General features: G+C 31.1%; 9 protein-coding genes across 9 annotated transcripts; 4 read left to right on the top strand and 5 right to left on the bottom strand.

Annotated features, from left to right (window-relative positions):
• Nucleotides 1-179: 179 nt before the first annotated feature.
• Nucleotides 180-1832, top strand: DED81 (asparagine--tRNA ligase DED81; the record flags this gene model as incomplete). The annotated part of the gene is made up of 1 exon (XM_011277302.1): nt 180-1832. The coding sequence occupies one exon, from the start codon at nt 180-182 to the stop codon at nt 1830-1832; it is 1653 nt and encodes a 550-aa protein (XP_011275604.1).
• A 329-nt stretch (nt 1833-2161) lies between these two features.
• Nucleotides 2162-3559, top strand: ARG4 (argininosuccinate lyase ARG4; the record flags this gene model as incomplete). The annotated part of the gene is made up of 1 exon (XM_011277303.1): nt 2162-3559. One exon carries the CDS (start codon nt 2162-2164, stop codon nt 3557-3559), a length of 1398 nt encoding a protein of 465 aa, XP_011275605.1.
• Nucleotides 3560-3741: 182 nt separating this feature from the next.
• YSC83 (Ysc83p) lies at nt 3742-4953 on the bottom strand (the record flags this gene model as incomplete). Its single annotated transcript, XM_011277304.1, has 1 exon — nt 3742-4953. One exon carries the CDS (start codon nt 4951-4953, stop codon nt 3742-3744), a length of 1212 nt encoding a protein of 403 aa, XP_011275606.1.
• A 238-nt stretch (nt 4954-5191) lies between these two features.
• Nucleotides 5192-6893, top strand: YSC84 (Ysc84p; the record flags this gene model as incomplete). Its single annotated transcript, XM_011277305.1, has 2 exons — nt 5192-5238; nt 5612-6893. The coding sequence occupies 2 exons, from the start codon at nt 5192-5194 to the stop codon at nt 6891-6893; spliced, it is 1329 nt and encodes a 442-aa protein (XP_011275607.1).
• A 445-nt stretch (nt 6894-7338) lies between these two features.
• MIP6 (Mip6p) lies at nt 7339-9702 on the bottom strand (the record flags this gene model as incomplete). The annotated part of the gene is made up of 1 exon (XM_011277306.1): nt 7339-9702. The coding sequence occupies one exon, from the start codon at nt 9700-9702 to the stop codon at nt 7339-7341; it is 2364 nt and encodes a 787-aa protein (XP_011275608.1).
• A 463-nt stretch (nt 9703-10165) lies between these two features.
• Nucleotides 10166-12298, bottom strand: BN7_2086 (NADH dehydrogenase; the record flags this gene model as incomplete). The annotated part of the gene is made up of 1 exon (XM_011277307.1): nt 10166-12298. The coding sequence occupies one exon, from the start codon at nt 12296-12298 to the stop codon at nt 10166-10168; it is 2133 nt and encodes a 710-aa protein (XP_011275609.1).
• Nucleotides 12299-14608: 2310 nt separating this feature from the next.
• VPS36 (ESCRT-II subunit protein VPS36) lies at nt 14609-16501 on the top strand (the record flags this gene model as incomplete). The annotated part of the gene is made up of 1 exon (XM_011277308.1): nt 14609-16501. The coding sequence occupies one exon, from the start codon at nt 14609-14611 to the stop codon at nt 16499-16501; it is 1893 nt and encodes a 630-aa protein (XP_011275610.1).
• Nucleotides 16502-16651: 150 nt separating this feature from the next.
• Nucleotides 16652-17707, bottom strand: HYM1 (Hym1p; the record flags this gene model as incomplete). The annotated part of the gene is made up of 1 exon (XM_011277309.1): nt 16652-17707. One exon carries the CDS (start codon nt 17705-17707, stop codon nt 16652-16654), a length of 1056 nt encoding a protein of 351 aa, XP_011275611.1.
• A 270-nt stretch (nt 17708-17977) lies between these two features.
• Nucleotides 17978-18910, bottom strand: BN7_2089 (dihydrodipicolinate synthase family protein; the record flags this gene model as incomplete). Its single annotated transcript, XM_011277310.1, has 1 exon — nt 17978-18910. The coding sequence occupies one exon, from the start codon at nt 18908-18910 to the stop codon at nt 17978-17980; it is 933 nt and encodes a 310-aa protein (XP_011275612.1).
• Nucleotides 18911-19374: the final 464 nt, after the last annotated feature.

The following is a 19374-nucleotide window of genomic DNA, read 5'->3' on the forward strand; positions in this document are numbered from 1 at the left end:
TGGTTATCTTGTGATGTTCAAAAACATTCACCCACTGCCGGGTAAATTCTGTCGGGCGCGCACTAGTAGCGATGGAAAAAATCAAATGAATCATCAACAAAAGTTGAATAAATTTGGGAATTTTGCATCTTTGATTCGTAAAGAAAGAGTATTCAATTGACCTTGTATTACTGGTGATAATGTCTGAATTATACATTAACGAAACCTCAGGTGTGGACGCTGTCACTGCCTCTGGTTCTAAAGAATCTCCATTCCAAACAGCTGCTTACGCTTTATATGTCAAAGAAGATGCTAAATTATTTGTTTATAAAAAAGATGAAGAAACTGATGGTTATGTTGAAATTAGTGCTTCTGCTTTGAAAAAGGGTAAAAAAGGTGCTGAATCTTTGAAAAAAAAAGCTGAAAAGGCTAAATTAGCTGAAGCTCAAAAAGCTCAAAAAGATGCTGATGAAGCTGCTAAAAAATTAGAAGCTTTAAAAATTGTTATAAAACAAGATGAATCATTACCTGAAGCTAAAAAGGGTAAAATTAGAGATTTAAAAGTTGATCAAAGATTTAAAGTTTCCGGTTGGATTCATAGATTCCGTGCTCAAAAAGGTTTAGCTTTTATTGTCTTGAGAGATGGTACTGGTTATGTTCAAGCTGTTTTAAGTGGTGATTTAGCTAATGCTTATCAAACTCAAACTTTAACTTTAGAATCAACAGTTACTTTATTCGGTACTGTTAAAAAATTACCAGAAGGTAAACAAGCCGTTGGTGGTATTGAATTAGTTGTTGATTATTATGAAGTTGTTGGTTTAGCTCCAAGTGGTGAAGATGCTTTTACAAATAAAATCCAAGAAGGTGCTGATCCTTCTTTATTATTAGATCAACGTCATTTAGCCTTACGTGGTGAAACTTTAAGTGGTGTTATGAAAGTTCGTGCTGCTTTATTAAGAGCTATTAGAAGAGTTTATGAAGAAGAAGGTTTAATTGAAGTTACTCCTCCAGCTATGGTTCAAACTCAAGTTGAAGGTGGTTCAACTTTATTCAAAGTAGATTATTATGGTGAAGAATCATTTTTGACTCAATCTGCTCAATTATATTTAGAAACTTGTTTACCTGCTTTAGGTGATGTTTATTGTGTTCAAGAATCTTTTAGAGCTGAAAAATCTCATACTCGTCGTCATTTATCTGAATATACTCATATTGAAGCTGAATTAGCTTTCCTTACATTTGATGAATTATTAAAACATATTGAAATTTTAATTTCAAGATCTGTTAAATATGTTTTAGAAGATCCAGTTGCAGGTCCATTAATTAAACAATTAAACCCAGATTTCGTTGCTCCAGAAGCTCCTTTCAAACGTATGGAATATATCCATGCTCTTGATTGGTTAAATGAACATGGTGTTCCAAATGAAGATGGTGAACAATTCAAATTTGGTGATGATATTGCAGAAGCTGCTGAACGTAAAATGACTGATGATATTGGTGTTCCAATTCTTTTAACTCGTTTCCCAGCTGAAATTAAATCATTCTATATGAAACGTTGTTCAGATGATCCAAGAGTTACTGAATCTGTTGATGTTTTAATGCCAACTGTTGGTGAAATTACTGGTGGTTCCATGCGTTCTGAAGGTTTAGAAGAATTAATTGAAGGTTTCAAACGTGAAGGTATTAAAGATTACGATGCTTATTACTATTGGTTTATTGATCAACGTAAATATGGTACTTCTCCACATGGTGGTTATGGTTTAGGTACTGAACGTATTTTAGCTTGGTTAACCAACAGATTCACTGTTAGAGATTGTTCATTATACCCTCGTTTCAGTGGTAGATGTAAACCATGAATATATAGAACTGATCTCTATACAATATACGTTAATAGTTAATATTATTTTGTGAAAAAGTAGTGTTTTGTAAAATTAAAATGATCTGTCTTGTGTTTTCGGTTCGCTAATAATCTTTCATTCTGTTTTTTTTTTTTTTTTGGTTTTTTATTTGGCTGAAAATTTCCGATTATGATTCATCTTTTTTTTATCAGCTAGCTGCACATCGATTTGAACGAGTATAAAAGAATTGAAATTCTCCTATAAACTCAATTGATATACAATTTAATCATATATATTCAATTATAGATTATATTATACAATAGAACATAAACAAAAAACGCATCACAATGTCTGACAAACCAGCTGAATTGAAACTATGGGGTGGTAGATTCACCGGTGCTACTGATCCTTTAATGAATTTATATAATGCTTCATTACCTTATGATCAAAAAATGTATGCTGCTGATTTAGAAGGTACAAAAGTTTATACACAAGGTTTACAAAAATTAGGTTTAATCACTGAACATGAATTATCAGAAATTCATAGAGGTCTTGAACAAATTGGTAAAGAATGGGCTTCTGGTGAATTTGTGGAGAAAGATGGTGATGAAGATATTCATACTGCAAATGAAAGAAGATTAGGTGAAATTATTGGTCGTGGTATATCTGGTAAAGTTCATACTGGTAGATCAAGAAATGATCAAGTTGCTACTGATATGAGAATTTTCGTTCGTGATGAATTAACTAAAATTTTAAATTTTTTAAAAGAATTAATTTTAACAATCATTAAAAGAGCTGATACTGAAATGGATGTTTTAATGCCAGGTTATACTCATTTACAAAGAGCTCAACCAATCCGTTGGAGTCATTGGTTAAGTATGTATGCTACATATTTCACTGAAGATTATAAAAGATTGGAACAAATTATTGAAAGATTAAATGTTTCTCCATTAGGTGCTGGTGCTCTTGCTGGTCATCCATACGGTATCGATAGAGAATTTTTAGCTGAAAATTTAGGTTTCAATGGTGTTATTGGTAATTCTTTAGCTGCTGTTTCTGATAGAGATTTTGTTGTTGAAACAATGTTTTGGTCATCATTATTTATGAATCATGTTTCAAGATTTAGTGAAGATTTAATTATTTATTCCACTGCTGAATTTGGTTTTATAAAATTAGCTGATGCTTATTCAACTGGCTCTTCTTTAATGCCACAAAAGAAAAACCCTGATTCTTTAGAATTATTAAGAGGTAAATCAGGTAGAGTTTTCGGTTCTTTAGCTGGATTTTTAATGTCAATTAAATCAATTCCATCAACTTATAATAAAGATATGCAAGAAGATAAAGAACCATTATTTGACTGTTTAACTACAGTAGAACATTCTGTTTTAATTTCAACTGGTGTTATTTCAACTTTATCAATAAATAAAGAAGCTATGGAAGGTGCATTAACTATGGATATGTTGGCAACTGATTTAGCTGATTATCTTGTTCGTAAAGGTGTTCCATTTAGAGAAACTCATCATATTTCTGGTGAATGTGTTAAAACTGCTGAAGATGAAAAATTATCAGGTATTGATCAATTAACTTTAGAACAATTTAAAAAAATTGATTCAAGATTTGAAGATGATGTTAAAGATACTTTTAGTTTTGAAGTTTCAGTTGAAAGAAGAACTGCTACTGGTGGTACTGCTAGATCTGCTGTTAAAAAACAATTAGAATCTTTAAAATCTCAAATTACTAAATAAAATTATTAAATAAACTTGCAATTTCTTGTGTATAAATTATCTTATAGATTCGATTATTAAATTATTGATATTCAGATTAATGTAGCCCAATTTTTGTATATTTAGCTTTTATATGAAGTACATTGTAAATGATTGCTGGGGATTTTATGTACAAGTTGATAAATTCATGTTGTGATACCTATTCATTGGGTCCCAAAATAATTATCGAAATAATTTCTTATTAACCAACGTGGAATTAATCCACCAAAATTATTTAAAAATCTTGAACCTGTACCTATATATTCGATAGAATTATTATCATCATTATAAATCAAATCAAATATTTTATAATGTAAAGATTTTAATCCTATACCTTTTATACCATAATTTTTCTTACTATTATTACAATTAACTGATATTGAACCTAATTTTATATTTGTAACATTTAAATTTGGATAATCTTGTGATAAATTAAATGATAAGTTTTGTAAGAATTGAGATGTAATATTTTCAATTGAATGATAAGTTAATTGAACAGATGATGATAAAGTTGGTGTTATGAAAATTATATTTGAATCAAATTTTTCTGCAACTCCTATAAGACCATTTGTTAATAAATTTAATGGCAACATTATCTTATTATTCATTGAATTTGACCATGTTGAGCTTGCAATCATATGAAATTTACCCGAGGGGAAGAATAAATCTGGTATCACTATAATTCCAACTAAATTTAATTTATTTGGACTTGCACCTTGGAAAGGAATATGATCAGATGATAATAAATAGTCAAATTTTCTCAATTGATCCGCATTAAATTCATCATTATTTGGTTCATTCGATACAATTAAACTCTTAACATCTTGAACAGATTCATTATTGAAGAATTTCAAATCAGCTTTTGAATTTGTTGAAGTGATGTACACTATAAACCCTCTATTTTCCAAATCATTAGCGACATATCTAGTCAATGGTTCAGTGACAGATCCCACAATCAATACAACGTCTTTACGTGCACCGTTTTCCAATCTCTGTGCTCTTCTTCTTTTTGGTTTGGAAGATTCCAATAGTTGAGATCTCACCAATTGTTGTAGGAAATAACCAGCAATTCCTAGTGTAGAAGCACCTATTAAGGTCGATACCAGTTTATTCTTTCTTTGAAATGTTTTAATACCATCTATCCCCCAAATCTTACCACTACCACCAGCACCAATAATACCATGTCCTTGTTCCGATGCTTGACCTTCACCGCCTAAGCCAGTGATCTTGTATAACCCATCACAGACTGACACAACCTTGTCAGAAACGGCAGACGATGCCTCACTGGCGGTGCCCACAGCGCTGTTGAACGCGTACTGGGCCCTCTGTCCCAGGTAGTACACAGAGTCAAATGTCTTCTCCACTGGATCGACCATCGTATATCTTGTCAAAGAATTGGTTCTTCAAATGCTTTTTTTTTGCCTCTGAAAGTGAACTTTTAATTGTAATTTGTATGGTGATCAAAAATCCCAATCCTGCGTGCGCGCACCGCTTCCAAGGAAACTGAATATTCTCAATTCAAAAGTGGTTAAAATCCCGAATTCACTGAAACTTTCACTTCAACAAAGAAGCTTATTATCGTACAATCCATAAGAAAGTGATACAATATAAAGGATGGGTATCAATAATCCGGTTCCAAGAAGCTTGAAGAGCGAAACAAGGTAAGTTCAAACCCAGATATACTATGTGTCCGCCCCTGATTTGACGGGGGAGTATTGTTAATTATCGAAGATATTGGTGGAGTATGGGCAAATTAAGGATCTTTGAACAGTCTATAATCAATGAAATTTTGAGTAGAACATACGAAATTTAAGCATTTGGAAAGTTCAGGAACAACATACAGACCTTATTTATATTCAAATATGGATGCAATTGTCAAATGTATGGCCATTCGGCTTGATTTCTATTGCTGTTGAATAGATCCCGACATGTCCTTTCATTGAAATATCATATCAATTTCACATCCAATTCTTTGATAAATTTCCCAATACCTTATTTTTTGAGCAAAAACTAACATTATTCTTTTTACAATAGAAAAGCTGCTAAAATTTTGGCCAGTTTTGTCAAACCAAATCAAATACTTGGTGTAGATCAAGTCATCCCACCTGATATATTACAAAATGCAAAAGGTTTAGCTGTTATAACTGTTTTGAAAGCTGGGTTTTTATTTTCTGGTAGAGCTGGTTCTGGTGTTATCATGGCCCGTTTACCAGATGGTTCATGGTCTCCTCCATCTGCTATTGTGACTGCTGGTGCAGGTGTAGGTGGTCAAATTGGTGCAGAATTGACAGATTTTGTCTTTATTTTAAACACTAAAGAAGCTGTTAATTCTTTTTCTCAAGCTGGTTCAATTACTTTAGGTGGTAATATTTCAGTTGCTGCAGGTCCATTAGGTAGAAATGCTGAAGCTGGTGGTACAGCTTCTCTAAAGGGAGCTGCTGCTATTTTTTCTTATTCTAAAACTAAAGGTTTATTTGCTGGTGTTTCATTAGAAGGTTCAGCTATAGTAGAAAGAAGAGAAGCTAATAGAAAATTTTATGGTAATAATTGTAAAGCAAGACAAATTTTAGCTGGTAGAGTAGAACCACCTGCTGCATGTGAAGCTTTATTTAGAGTTTTAGAATCAAAAGCTTTCACCAAAAGAAGAGATTTTTACGATGAAGATGATGATGATTATTATAATGATATTCCAGAATTTAACTCTGAAACTTCTTCATTTGATAGTGATTCAAGATCTTATCAAAGAGGTGGTGCTTTTGGTAGAAGTGGGACTCGTGGTGGTACTCCATCATCAAGAAGACGTACTTCATCATACTCTGATGATGATTATTCTGATGGAGAACAAGATTATTATACCAGAGGTAGCTCAATAAGGGCTGGTGGTGCTGCTTCATCATCTAAGAAAACAACTGGAAGAGGATCATCATGGGAAGATGATATATATGATAATTATGATTCACCAAAATCTAAAAATAGAAGTTCATATAATGATGATGATGATGTTGATGATTTGAATCGTCGTTTCCAAAGATCACATTTTGATTCAGGTTATTCTGATAAACCTTCAAGACCTAGATCAGAAAAACCAAACTTTGGAAACTCCACTGCTTCAAGATCAACTCCACCTCCACAACCTAGAGGCTCAAAAGCTATTGCTTTATTCTCATTTGAAGGTGAACAATCTGGTGATTTACCATTTAGAAAAGGTGATGTGATTCAAATAATAAAGAAATCAGATTCAACAGATGATTGGTGGACTGGGAGAGTTAATGGAAAAGAAGGTATATTCCCAGCCAATTATGTAGAATTGGCATGAACTTAATTACCTCAACTCTGGTTCCTTATCTTATGAATATATCACAAAAAATAAAGGAAATAAAGGAAAGCGTGGGAACAATTTGTATTATAAAATAAAGAAATGTATAGATTCAAGATTTTGGGAAATTGAATCATTAAAAAAGAAGCTGTAAGAACTCTTGGATATTGATATTACGAATGATTATCAAATCGATAATTTGTATCATCTATTGTATGTCATTCTTAATTAGTTAAACTATACACGGTATTATTAAAACCATGTTATATAAATTTAAGGTAACGTCAATACATTCGTGTTTTTTTTTTTTTGTTAGATTTTCCCCTTTTTTTGACTTTTTTAGTTTTCATTCACATAAACGTTAAGCAAGTTTTTATAGATTTTTTTAAATATCATCTTTCATATAATATTAATAACAGCAGTATGTAGACATAAATTTATTAAACTATCTTTCATACCCAAGAATTTTAATGGCAGCAATCAACCTACCTTTGAACAAGTGGACATATTCAGGATGTGTCTCGACTGATTTGACAAATGATTCAACATCATCCACACTATTGTCCCAAAAAGTCATAAACATATAATTCAAGATCTTTCTCAAGTTATTTGGTCTTGTAGCGGATGGGTAAGAAAGGAAATCAATCTGACGTAATGCTAACTTTTCAAGGTCTTTTTGTAAAGATTCACTCAACTTTGGGTCATATGATGTAGAATAAAGGTCATGATAATTTAAAAGGCTATGGGCTCTTTTTTGCTCAAGGTTATTGAGAGACTTTTCATTAAGACTTGGTGTATTTGAAACTGGAATAAGCCTGTAAGGTTTACCATTTATATTTTGGACAACGGGATTAGCTGAAGTGCTTTCAGTGCTTGGGTATGTAGACAGGCTTGGAATGGAGTTCATCAGTGAGTGGATTGAACTGTATGTACTCAGTGAAGGTGCCTGGTAACCAGCGATCGGTGGAGAAGCTGGATTTGAATGGAAATTAGAAGAACGATCAAATGGATAAAAATTTGTATGTTGTTGATGAATATGCTCCTTTGATTTATTCTGAAAGTTGTTCATATCATTATTTTCAATTACTTTTCGTTGATATTTGTCTGGGTTTTTTTTTGACTCTTGATTCTTAACACCATCATCTAACTGAATAAGACTAGTTTGAATAATAAGGCCTGATAAGTTGACACCGTTGAGTTTTTGGTGAATTGTGACAGCATCTGACTTTTTCTCAAATTCGATATAATTTTCATTGGCCCCCCTTTGAAATGAAAACTTGATTACTCTGCCATCTAAAGTATAGCTTCTCAAAAATAACTTGAAAAAATTTTCATTTACGGAATGAGGAAGATTATAAACGAATAAATTAGTAGAGTTAACCTTATTGGCTTTTTCATGGATCTGAGTGAAGCTATTATTCGATTCTCTTTCATTAAAAAGTTGTTTTGGTGGTGATGGTGTCTGCAGGATAGGTTTTGAATTCAATATTTTTTGACGTTCAGCTTTCTTCAATGCTTTAACACAAGTGATATTTTTACCTTTATAGCTGACTTTATGGCAATTCTCAATGGCGTTAACTGCACTTTGGTGGGTTTCAAATGTAACAAGACACCATGTGGATTTGAAATTGGCGACTGTTTCTTTATATATTTCCATTATACGACCAAAAGGTTCAAAGATTGCATCAATTTCATCATCTGTAACAGTGATTGGTAAGCCTTTAACATAAATTTGGTTAAATTCTTCATCTTTAGGATGAGATTCGTTTTCAGGTCTCTTTGGTGTATGAACGATAGTGGTAAGGGATTCTTCTGTGTTTGATTTAACAAGAGAAGGCTTAATTGATTTCAGACTCTCTGAATAACTTTGTGATTTTGATACTTCACCACCATTGTAATCTGAGCTGAAATTTCTCAAAGACTTAGGAATATGGATTGAACAATGAATATTGCAACCATCAATTAAAGCAGTGTTATAATTTTTGACAAAATCTTCTGCTGTATCTTTACTTTCAAATGAAATGAACCCTTGTCTTTTACGAACATCAAGTTTACATGACAAAATTTTACCAACATGTCTGAATCTCTCATAAAATAAACGTAATGTCAATTCCCTTGTGTTTAAATTTGACACAAACACGTTGGTGCTCATAAATGATTTATCTTTCCCCTTGACATAAGGCATTATCCTGATCTCCTTATTTGCAACAAGGGTGTAGTTTAGGTCTTCAGTAGCTCTGTTTGCATCTGTATCACTTGAGAAATTAACATATCCATAACCTAAAGATAATCTTGTTGTAGGGGAATAACAAAGTTTAGCTGATAAAAATGATTCATATTTTGTGAACAATGATGAAAGTGATTTTTCAGTAACTTTTTGATCTAAATCACCAACATAAAGTGTAACAGTAGTATTGTTTTCATAGCTATGGCTCCCGTTACCGTATAATAGTGCATTCTCTTTCATTGAATTCACTTTGGTACGATCTTGATGTCTATGTGTCAGTTCTAAAGATTCAACCAGATTTGATGATAAGTTGAAAGGTGATGTAGGCTTCTTTTCATTGGGACCTGAAGATTTAGAAGTAACGATAACTGGTTTCCTATTTTCATCATTAGCAGCAGAAAGATCAATATGAGTAATCCTATTTGATGAAGCATTCTTTGCAATGTTGGAATCTTGGATATTTAACCTTTTAAAATCATTGAAGAGTTCATTCATACGATCTTTTGAATTGTCACCAGGTCTTGTCCCACTTGTGAAAGATGGCATGTTACTTGATAATCCAAGTTTAGTTGGGGTTGGCATCTTGTGGATCTTTGTTATGTATTTTTTCTATCTTCTGATCAATAGAACAATATGCTCTTCTAGGACTAAATTAAAGAAACTGATGGGTATTTGAGAAATCTTTTCGATTTATAACAAAATTCAACGAAATTCTATCATTGTGGTAATTCATCTTTGTGTAACTGACTTTTAATGGGTTCACTGTGGTAACATTATTCGATATCTTAGCTATCATCAAACACAAATACAAATATTTGATTTTTGATTTTTTACTTTTGTGTCGTACGCGCGCGCTCATCATGGTTTCGATTATGTAAGACAAAACCTTTAACAAGTACCATTTAATATACAAAGTAAATTAACGTTTCACACATTCAATTTATACATATACAGATCTAATTATTTATATATAGTCATATAATTTATCCTCTATAAATGACTTTTGAATTTTTTATTTTCTTTCTATGTCTTTCTACTCTATTTATCATACACTTAAAATATCTCTACCAAACAAACCTCTCTTCAACCAATCCAAGAATAACAAGACTCTTGTTCTTAAACTGACAGATTGGGCAAAGTATGTACCTCTCCATAAGTACATAGCAACCAAACCACCAACGAATGAATAACCTGGTAAATCAAAAACAGCAGAATTACCAATATAAGCTAATGAACCTAAATGTTTATATTGGAAAGGTTTTGAAATAGCATCATCAATATCACCATCTAAAATATCATTAACGGTTAAAGAGACTGAAGATTTAGCTAATTTTGATAATTTTTTACCAACATATTTACCTTGTTGATGGGCTCTTTGAGCAGTAGCTGGTAAAGAAGTAATTCTTGAATCAATATCTTTCAATAAATCAGAAATTTGGTCAAAAGATAAGTGACCACTTTGGTTTTGATCATATCTTGGAACCAATTCATTAAGGAAATTTAAAGCTTCTGAAGCTTGTGGATGTCTCTTTGAAATTTCTGTACCTAATTCAAAAATTTCTGAATAACTTAATTTCAAATGTTTAATATCTTCATCAGTAATAATTTCATTTGATGAAATATGTTTTAAATGTTTATCAACAATATATTTACGAACGTATTCAACAGTATGATCAGCTAAATCAGTTCTAACTGTAGAACAATCACCAATGGCATAAACATCACCTAATGGCGCACCGTAAACTCTTAAATGAGAATCAGTTTCAATAGCTCTCTTGTTTCTTTGTGATGATGATAATGCACTGACAATTTCTTTAGCTAAAGGATTTTGAGCAACACCAGTTGACCATAAACATAAACCAAATGGAACACTCTTTAATTCCGGTTTACCTTCATCATTAACTTGATTGAAAACAACTTCATCTGGTAAAACCTTAACAACTCTTGAGTTTGTTAAAATATCAATTGTTTCTTTTCTGAATCTTTCAGCGGCATATTCGGAAATTTTTTCATCATAAGTATTTAAAATATTGGATCTTGATTGAATAACGTGAACACTTAATTCTTGTCTTAAAATATTTGGATAAGATTTTGGTAAATCTTCATTCAATAAATCATAAATTTCAGCTGCAAATTCAACACCAGTTGGACCACCACCACAAACAACAAAACTTAATAATCTTTTACGTTCTTCATCAGTAGTAGTTGGTAAACAAGCTTTTTCTAACAAATAAGTGATTTTTTTCTTGATTTCAACAGCATCTTCAGCGGTCTTTAATTGATTACAATGTTCTAAACCTTCAACACCATGAGTGTTTGAGTTTGAACCAACAGCAACAACTAATTTATCATATGGGACATAAAATTCTTGTTTTTCACCACTTAATTTATCAAATTGATGAACTTTAACTAATTTTTCACTAAATTCAACTTTATCGGCATAAGCTTCTAAATAATGACCATCTAATTTATTAACAATTTTTCTAATACTTTCAATCAAAGTTTTAACTTCTAAAGTACCTGTAGCAGCTGATGGTAATAACGGAGTGAATAAGAAGTAATTAGTTGGAGAAATAACAGTAACATCATAATCACTATGGTTTAAACTTTTCAAAACTGCAACAGAACCCCAACCTGAACCTAAAACAACTAATTTTGGTCTAAAACGTAAATGTTCCTTATCTGGAGAATCATAATCATCTAAATTATATTTTAAAACTGGTAAATTTTCTGGACCTCCTTTTTCTGGGTTCAATGCCAATTGATTAATTTTAATATTATCAGGTAATTCTTCCGGATGATAAGTTGTTGCATCATAAACGAAGAAACCCAAAATTAAAACTGCAATAGTACTTGTACCTAAACCAATGGCAATAATTGAAAATTTAAAACATTTTCCTATGGCTGTATCATTCATAAAAGTTTTAGCTTTTGGAATTGTCTTCGGAAATTCTAATTGTGAATATTTTAGTTGGTTTGTTGTTGAAATAAATCTTGATTCTTTTAAAAGTTTGTTTGAAGTGAATAATGAATGTTGTTTATTATTCAAGAATTTGGTATTTGGTTTAACTTGAACTAAAGTTCTTTTTGGAATGAATGAAGATTGAACTTTAGTGTTGTTGAGTAATGTACTACCTAGAAGTTTCCCTCTTTGGATTGAACTTCTTGTGAATAACATTATGTCTATTATTCAAAAGCAATCCTTCAAAAATCAGAGTAATACAATCAATATCTCAGACAAGCTAAATGAGCAATAAGTTATGTATAGGGGGGTAATAAAGATTGATTATTGAACAACACAGGTAGTGGGCCTATAGATAATAGGACAGAGTTCTTTTCTGATTCAAATTTGATCTTTTGACAAAATCAACTAACTATATGGCAATTTGAGATCCGATATTTTCCCTAGGAAACACGATCAACACAGAGAACAATTTTTGAAAAGGATTGAACGTAGTTGAGCTTGAACCAAGAGTATCTTCAGCAGCTTGTGATCTAACAAATCAAGGAAAAGTTAATTCGACAACAAAATTTGGCCGTGAATACCGTAAATATTAGTTGTTGTCTATTTTTTTTATAATTTGCGCCAGTTAAATTTTTGAAGGTGTTAGATTCCAAAACTAAAAACTTGTTTCGGACCAGTGTTGCCATTTAAAATTAACATAGTTGTGCGATTTTTTGTCACCAAAACTACAAAATCGAAAGAACAATTCCCAGTTTGAACAGGTAAAAGTTAGAAAAATGACTGGTTTTGAAGGATATTTGATACTAGCTGGCCCTGTTTGATTATTGCTCGAAGCTCGAACATTTCCCATTCTTTGTTATTCTCTATTAACGCTTTTCAATTATTAGTGTCGTTGACGTAGACTTTCCCGTATTCTGCAAAAGGTATGGCACATTTTTTAACTGGCATCCACTGGCAAACTCTTCATGTCCAATCATCGCAGTCCGAATATTCTCCCAGTATTAACCATTTATGTCATCGTGATTTTGTAATATCGTACCTGCTACGTTGATGTTTGGTGTTATAGTTTTAAGTTTTGAATGTTCAATCTCAACGGTCGTCAAGTACAGTCTTATTGAAACAAAGTTCAACTCTATAAAGGTATGACAATTAAAGGAACCTTCTTCTCCACGTTTAAAGCACAATTACTACACCATTGGTTACAAAGCCCTACATTCGACACCTGGATTGGCTTGGATTCTCCAGTTGTTTGACTCTTGACTACTTGAGTACCTAGCAGGACTCCATCGGTGGACGCTCATCAGTATTGTGTGATTCAAAAATTTCAAACACCCAATTTTTGTTGAAGATCTTGATTCTTTGATCTCTAGAGTTCAAGTCACCATATTGGACCATGACCCAGTGTCCATCGTGAACCTTAACATCTGTAAGAACTCGTATGACAGGAATCCATCAAACTATTCATGGTACATGCCATACTACACACACATACTAAATCTTTGGTTCTTTTTGAATTAATTAACGTCGGATTAACTTAGAGATCGTAAAAAAAAAGTTTTTCCGGTATTCGATCTTTGAACCTTCATTTCTTTTAAAATTTGCGAAACAGATTTTGCGCATTATAACGTCGATATGTCGTTAGTTATTCATAGAACGTAGACAATGTTATATGATTAAACTGTGAATAAAATGCATCTTAAGCTCTTTATCGACCATTCGCAGGTTATTGAAAATTTGCGTCTTGTTTTTCCAAGTAATTTCTCAATGTTCAATTTCAGCTATTGCATTTATATATTACATAAGCAGTGTTTCAGAGATTACGTAATTTTCAAATATAGAAGATGTAAATGAAAGCTTACATTTAACTTAATATGTAATTTTCTTGGTTAAAATCAACATAGATGGACTATGTTAATATTATCAACTTGCTTTATCATCAAATTTCGAAGAAAAAATTTTAATAAATTATCAATTTTAAAAAATTATCAACCTCTTAAATTTTAAATTTACTTCAAAAAATGATAAAAGTGAAACCACTAAAATTCAAAATGCTCTAAAGCACTCAAAACATACATCATCAAATAAATTATTTTCCAAAATTATATTAGAAGTGATTAAAAAGTGTATTTTATTACAATTTACTTGCAAAAAAGAGCATTAAACATTTTGATGAGTCATGAATTATGTAAGCTGAAACAGATTCAGAGTTTTTAGCGGATCTTGAAAATCAGAACTCGTCCTTGTTAGCTCAGTTGGTAGAGCGTTCGGCTTTTACAGTCAAACTAGGGAACACCATTTCTTAGCGGAAGTTAACCGAAATGTCGGGGGTTCGAGCCCCCCATGAGGAGTTCTATTTTTTTGCCCTTTTTGTGCATGGGGCAACATCTGTTTTTTAAACTTTGACGTGATAGTAAGTAAACATCACTTATTTAATGTTATACACTCTATTATTTTTTTTCAATCACTACATTCCATTTTGTTTGTTTATAACACGAAGAAGTTATATATTCACAGTGTGATATTATGGGCCAGCTTCCATACTGGCATTCGGTAGAATTATCCGCAGGATCAAGGCCTGTATTGAGAGAGAATGAAGTGGACTTGTTGGTGGAAAATAATATTGGATTATATCAAGGTAAATCTAAAATATTAAACAGACAGAATGGTCGTTTATATTTGACATCTCAAAGATTGATTTACATTGACAATTTGAATGCAAAGGAATATTCTGTATCAATTGAGCATCTTGATATTGATAGATTGGAGTATACTCAAAAGTTTTTAAGATCTTCTCCAAAGATTACAATCTTTTTAAAGAAATACCATCGGAAAGATAAAACGAAATCTTCAAAAGAAACTCCAAAATATAAAACAATTCCATGGATTTGCCCCATTTGCTCATACTCAAACTCTGTTACATCACAAATCAACCCAAATAACCAAGATTATCTACCTGTTTGTGAAACTTGTGGTATCAAATCAACTCCAGAAATTATTCAAGATGCTTTAGATTCAACAAGATCATCAATTACAGCTGAACCGAGCTCAAAAATACCCAATGAAGTATTTAATGCAAGTAATTCAGCTCCAAGTCAAATTTCATGCCCCACATGTACTTTTCTGAATCATCCTTCGCTTAGAAACTGTGAACTATGTGGAACGATTTTGCCATTGAATAAAGTCAATAATAAATCACAAGATGAAAACCAATTATTCGATGATCGAATTAAAATTGAAACAGAATCATCCGATGGACTTGATGAAAATAAAGCAATACAGCCATTTATTAAAATAAGTTTCCATAAAACGGGAGATAAATTTTTCTTCACCAAATTACAAGAAACTCTGGAGAAATTCAAATGGGAAAGAGTAGTAAATTCTGGGAATGTAAATAAGGATGCCAAAAAAGTCACAAATTCATCAAGTTCAAATGATTCTTCAAGATTAGTATCTGCAAACAACTCCACTATTGGATTTGGTATACATAAACTTGCACAACAAGAGGAAATCAAAACCAAGAAAAATGAATTAATTATAAATTCTTCATTAGATGATCTTCAAGCCTTATTGAATAAGGCAAATGAAATTTTAGAATTGACTGAATCTTTCAAAAAGATTAATCCTCAAGATGGTCAACCTAAAATCACAAATATTAATCAAGTCACTAAAAATCTTTTAAATGAATCAAATGATTCTACAAGCCAGAAATTATACCTACAAGAGATCTCAAGACAGCTATCAGATTTCTTAATAAATGATAGAATATTAGAAGAGGAAGGAGGTATAATAACTATGATTGATTTATATGCCTTGTATAATCGAGGTCGTGTGGGCATTAATTTGATTTCCCCCGAAGAATTATATAAATCATGTGAATATTTTCATCAATTGAATTTACCATTGGTATTGAAAAAAATAAATAATGTTCAAGTCGTACAAGATGTGAAGTTTAATACAGACACTAAAATTATTGAAGATATAAAGAAATTTATTATCAATTTTGGTGATGAAGATTTAGGAAGTTTCAAATATTCAAGTGTACTTAAAATAAGTGACTCTTTTAATTGGTCATTGACAATAACAGAGGAAATATTGAAAGTTGGTTTAGATCTTGGTGAATTAGTTGTTGATCAACAAATATCCGGAAAATTTTATTATTTAAATGAGTTTCTTGAATTAGATTCCTTCGATGAAAATAGATTCAATACAATTGGAGAACAAAAAATTATTGATGATGAATCTAATGGTAACCAGAGCACTGATCCAACTCTTGAAACAAATGATACAACTTTACAATTGCCAGAAGTTCCAAAGAATCAACCATTTCCTGAAGCTCCATCACATCTAGTTGAATTTGAAAACAAAAATTCAACAAAATCATCTTCTTTGAAACAGTTAGAAGGTCTACAATTTTAACAGTTTCAGAATTGTTAACGAAAATAATGAATTAATAAATCATAAAATGAATGCATAAATTTATATAAATAAAAAAAAGACCACATTGTGGATTCTTTTGATGTATTGTAGAATGTTAATCTGTTGATATTAAAATCAAATAAACTTAAATCAATTGGAATTAACAGTACCTGAGTTTGCTAAATTTACAGCAGATGAACTACTGACGATTCTCGGCAAATCTTCAATTTGTTGTATAACAAATTCTTTTTCATCATGAAAATTTGAATCATCTTTTTTTTCGTTGAAATTAAAATTTTCTAAAAAAAGTAAAAGTTTTTCTCTATTTTTAATTAAAATATCAAGAACAGATTTTGTCTTTTTAGGATTAGCAACAAATACTTTAAATACATTGAAACTTTCCAATTGTAAATTTTTGGATTTATCACTTAATGAAATCATAATTAATTTTAAATTTTCTGGATTTGTAACATATTCCAGCATAAATCTATTATTTTGTCTTGTTAATATCAACAGGGACAATAGTTTAATTGATTGTCTTTTTGTAACATAATTAGTTGATGCAATCAATTTATTTAAATGTAAAATAAATTCAGTTGAATAAAGATTAAACCAATCAGCAACTAATTTTTTATGAATAGTGAATGTATCATTTAAAGTTTGGAAAGAATCAGTCATATTTTCGAAAGTACCCCTTTGACTAAATTCAAAATATTTCCAAATGATTGGATCATGTAATACCACATTTGTTAAAGTTTCAATTTTTAAACAATCTCTAAGAATACCACCTGTAATAAGACAAACATCTGGAACTTCTGGACCTTTAAGTAACAAATTTATTATATTTGGTTTAGAAACAAGATAATCAACAGTTGGAGATCGACTACCAATTTGACGCCGTAGTAAAGTTGTAAATAATGTAGCAACATCTTTCCTTGAATCAAATTCCAAATGTTGTAAATTTGATATTAGATAATATAAGACATCTGTTTGATAAACTTCATGAGCAAGTTGTGCTATTTGATCTGGTTGAGGATCATTATCTTCATCACCATGTAGTATTATTTTGATACTTGATAAATAACGAGATATTTCATCTTGAATCTTACGTTTATCACTAGTTGTGTCAATCTTGACAACTTGTTCATTCAACGCTCTAACAAGTTCTGGAGGAGTTTTGGGGTTTCTCTTGAATAGAAAGGCCATGATAAAGCACTCTCTGATGTATTGATATTGGTATTATTAGGTCCTGCTTATGTGATTGTTTGTCGTTTTGTGTTGTTTTGGCTTAAGATCAGTATTTATTTTTGTGGTACTGTGCCTAAATTGTTTCAAAAAAATCAAATCGCGTCTGCAAAAAAAATAAATTCGCGAGTTTTTCCTTGATTAGCTGGTAATCTTTGTCACAAAACTTATGCGTTGATAAATAGTATACTACTGATATCCAAGAATTGCATGTATGTTATTAGATAAGTTTTAAAAGGATGATGTATCTGCTTGATTAGCTACTTCTATATCCTCTTTGGCATTATTCCAAACTTCATCAGCAAATTCTTGATTTAATGGTGCTCTACCTAGATAAGTTTCACCAAAACCTTGTTCAAAAATTGCTCTTTTAAAACCAAGTACACCAAGCTTTGCAGCTGCTGTTTTACCTTTAGAAGCTGCTAATTGTAAAGATCTTGCCTTATCATAATCACCATTTTGATATGCCTTAAAAATATCAACATATAATTTTGGGAATGCACCACTAAGTGCATCAATTGTACCTTTTGTACCAACAGTTAATACAGGTAATAATACTTGACCTTGACCAGTGAAAACATTAAAATTATTTTCACCAGAAGCTATATCTTCATGTAATCCAACAATTGCATGATGAGAAACATCTCCATGACTAATTTTAGTACCAACTATATTTGAATGTTTTGATAATTCAATGATAGTTTTAGGATCAATTTGAATTCCATTACCAACATTTGGGAAAACATATATAATGATTGGTAATTTTGAATTATCAGCTAATTTTTTATACCAATCAATTATTCCTTGTTGTTTTATATCTTTACCAAAATAAGAAGATGGTAAAACAACAGCATAAGTAGCACCTGAATGATATAAAGATTCAATTTCATCAATTGCATCATGTAAAGAATTTTCTGCAACACCAGCAAGTAATGTAAAATTTGGTAAATTTTTATGAATATTTTCCACAATTGAAGATCTTTCTTTTCTTGTTAAATGTGGTTGCTCACCAGTTGATCCCATAATAAGTATACCTTCAATTCCATTTTTTTGTAAAAATTTAGCATGTTTAATTTGACTATCATAATCAATAGTATATAAATCTGATTTTTTGAAAAAAGTTGGTATTGGTGTATAAACACCTGGTTTTGGTGGTGAAGGCATTATGTTGTGTTTATAAATATAGCCATTGAGAAGGCCTTTAATGATTGATCATATTATTGAAGCAAGACTTGATCTTTATGTAAATATTTCAATCCACACATTTGGTCGTTGTCAGATTCCCAATGGATTTAGTTTAAAGTTATAAAAGTAAAAAGATCCCAATACTTTAAATTCATTTTAACCCCCAGTTTTTTCATGTCAAAATTACCACTTATAGTAATTAAAGATATTTCCCCAGTCTTTTTATCTTTTCTCGATTCTCGAGTCAAATTATATAATTGTAGATCTCACAAATCGGGTATTCAGTACATTATCGGATACAGCTAGATATTGGTATAATACAAATTATTAAATTATCATAAACCTTCTTCTATATATTAACGATTTTAATTTTTTCCAAAAATTATAACCTCATTATAAAATCAAACTAAATAAATTTTAAAATCCCAGATCTTATTATTTAA

Source organism: Wickerhamomyces ciferrii, contig 00048 (genome assembly GCF_000313485.1).
Source record: "Wickerhamomyces ciferrii WGS project CAIF00000000 data, strain NRRL Y-1031 F-60-10, contig 00048, whole genome shotgun sequence".
Classification (NCBI taxonomy): domain Eukaryota; kingdom Fungi; phylum Ascomycota; class Saccharomycetes; order Phaffomycetales; family Wickerhamomycetaceae; genus Hansenula; species Hansenula ciferrii.